Here is a 2,870-nt window from a genome sequence, read left to right on the forward strand (position 1 = left end):
AGACAATAACATGTTTTCAGAGATCAGAAAGAAAATAAACAACACAAAGGACATGTTTGATTTCAGCGATGTTGAAAATAATATCTAAAAAAATATCAGAAGCTTTTATCTTTAGGTCACAGTCATTTCCCAGCTTCACCTCCCTCCATCTCTCTCCCGCTCTCTCCTCTATATCCCTCTCTTTCTCTCTCTCTCGCTCCCTCCCTCGCTCCCTCCCTCCCTCCCTCCCTCCCTCCCTCCCTCCCTCCCTCCCTCCCTCCCTCCCTCCCTCCCTCCCTCCCTTCCTATTTCTCGTCCTCCTTCCCAATCTCTCTCTCTGTATCTCTCTCTCTCTCACACACACACGCACAGACAAACACACACACACACACACACACACAGTCTTGAGGCCGTGTCATTGGCTGAGTAGGCTGATGACAAGTCGCAGGCTGGAGGATAAAAGCTCGCTGCTCCCTCACTGCAGACACTCTGTTGATCTCAGTCCAATTGCTCGCCTCAACTCAAAGGATTTACTTACCTACACTACGTACCGCTCTCTGCCATCCACAACAACTATGTGCAAAGGACTAGCTCTGTCTACCACCTGCCTAGAAAGGTACATACAACTCTTCACTGTTGCTGTCTCTGGCATTTGGATTAAAGGATTAAAGGGGATAATTATTTGGCTTTCTAGCTTCTGTAATGGTGAAAGTGAAGGCGGTTTTAGGGGATTCTACATTTAGACCTTTCAGCGAGGAGACGTAGCAAAATATTGTACTGAACAAGGACTCAATTCAAGGACGTGCATTATTTATCTCACCTATGATATTATTCTCTCTCCTTAGGGCCAAGGAACTGAAAGCAAGGATGGTCAGCTTTCTGCAAAAACCCAACTGGAGTCTATCAAGCTGCAAAATAGGCAAAACTAGACCTACTCTGGAAGAATGCATGAGGTGGAAAGAGTCTTTCGAAAAGCTGCTGTCCAATAAACGTAAGTAAACCTTACTCTTCACTGCACAAACACATGTACACACATACACACACACACACAATTAGTTCTGCAGAGATGCAATGAAAATAATCCTTTAATTCTGCACTGAGGTTAGAGTAGGATATTTTGTCCCATTTTATCCCTAGATGCTTATAGTGTATTACTGGGAGCTTGCTAATTACGAAGATAAGAGATTTGATCATCACAACATCACACAGTCGCTGCTGTAGAATACACATGCTGGCACTGTGCTGGGGGTTTTTCCACAAGATACAGACACATGCATACACATGTGTACACACGTAGACACACACACACATGTACACACACACTCATCTACGCACACACATTCCCACACAGTAGGTAATGCAAGGACACAGATGCTAGGATAGCCTACGACATAGCATCATTGTTATTGAACTGTACCAATATTAATCTCTCTCTCACTTTCTCTTTCTCTTCATCAGATGGACTGATAGCCTTCACAGATTTCCTGGTGTCAGAGTTCAGTGAGGAAAACATTGCGTTCTACTTTGCCTGTGAGGACTTCAGGAGCACTAAGTCTGCTGCCAAGCTGGCCGCCAAAGCCCAGAGAATCTATGATGAGTTCATCTGCACCGACGCACCCCGAGAGGTATGCATCCCTCAACAGCTTGCTTTATTCTCCCTCACCTATGACATTTCTATGGCATCCCACTTTCAATCATCTTTATTACAACTAGAAATTACAACTTTATTACATCTATAAATAACAAATAAAAAATCTTCATTCAGACTGCAGCAGCTGACTAACCTCTCTCTCTCCATTCTCTCTCTCCAGGTGAACATTGACCACGAGACTCGTGACATCACCAGGGCCAACCTGAAAGATCCATCTACGTCCTGTTTCGACATGGCCCAGCATAGGATTTACCTTCTCATGGCAAAGGACTGCTACCCTCGCTTTCTCCGTTCCCCGGCTTACAAAGATCATATCAGCCAGCTCCGTGCCAAGTGCACATCCACCTCCAAGAAGGCGTGAACTAGTAGCAGTGGACCTAGTGTGGTCGTCTAAAGTTTGAACAGAAAAGGGACTCATCGCCGTTGAGCGTTGACCAGGAGTGAAGCCTTAAGATGGGAATGTCTACAGATCGAGATGGACAGATGGGGAAATTCTGGTGCCAGCTATTCTGAAAGATGAGGACTGTCAATTACCATACAGCTCTGAAGGAGGGAAAGAGAAACAGAAAACACAAACGGAGTGATACCCATATGGACAGAAGTTGGGACTTTAACAAGAACTGTGATGCAATATCACCACATGATGTGGACTATCATTAGTGAATGTACGGAGATACAGAGTGGGCTGAAGGAAGTGTGTAAAGGATGCATTGATAATGAGTTGGACTTTAACAATCAAAGGCACACTGATACAGTGTCCCAGTCTACTGCATCAATGTCTAACTGTGTTCGTAACTAGACATGTTTTCAGGGTTGGGTATGTTACTTTGTAAATGTAATCCATTACAGTTACTAGTTACCTGTCCAAAATTGTAATCAGTAATGTAACTTTTGGATTACACAATCTCAGCAATGTAATCTGATTACTTTCCCCTTAAGAAGCTTTAGAAGAAGACAAAAAGGTCTGACTTGTGGTCAGACTCGCTCAGGTGGAACAATTAAAACTTTAGCCTTTTTTCAATGCTTAATTGAATGTCATTGAGAAAACAGAAAGGTGTCAATGAATTTTTCCTCAAACATCCTTTCTGAGTTTAAAAGTAATCTGTGAAGTAATCATCGAGTTCTTAAAAAGTACCTGTAATCTGATTATAATATTTTTGCTGCTAACGTAACTGATTACAGTTACAGTTTGTTTTTTGTAATCAGATTACATGTAACATTGCATGTAATCAATTACTCC

The 2,870-nt window shown here is 42.8% G+C and overlaps 1 protein-coding gene across 1 annotated transcript; it reads left to right on the forward strand.

Moving 5' to 3' along the window:
- Nucleotides 1–379: 379 nt before the first annotated feature.
- On the forward strand, nt 380–2,534 carry LOC123481939 (regulator of G-protein signaling 5-like). Its single transcript, XM_045207662.1, has 4 exons — nt 380–595; nt 825–970; nt 1,438–1,604; nt 1,791–2,534. The coding sequence occupies exons 1-4, from the start codon at nt 414–416 to the stop codon at nt 1,989–1,991; spliced, it is 696 nt and encodes a 231-aa protein (XP_045063597.1). The 5' UTR covers nt 380–413; the 3' UTR covers nt 1,992–2,534.
- Nucleotides 2,535–2,870: the final 336 nt, after the last annotated feature.

The sequence above is a fragment of the Coregonus clupeaformis genome, chromosome 26, assembly GCF_020615455.1.
Source record: "Coregonus clupeaformis isolate EN_2021a chromosome 26, ASM2061545v1, whole genome shotgun sequence".
NCBI lineage: Eukaryota > Metazoa > Chordata > Actinopteri > Salmoniformes > Salmonidae > Coregonus > Coregonus clupeaformis.

What these genes read in the sequence shown, in the direction of transcription:
- LOC123481939 (XM_045207662.1), top strand. Translation starts at nt 414, where the DNA reads ATGACAAGTCGCAGGCTGGAGGATAAAAGCTCGCTGCTCCCTCACTGC. An exon ending in TCTACCACCTGCCTAGAAAG is followed by an intron (nt 596 to 824) that starts GTACATACAACT and finishes CTCTCTCCTTAG; the next exon opens with GGCCAAGGAACTGAAAGCAA. An exon ending in GCACCGACGCACCCCGAGAG is followed by an intron (nt 1,605 to 1,790) that starts GTATGCATCCCT and finishes CTCTCTCTCCAG; the next exon opens with GTGAACATTGACCACGAGAC.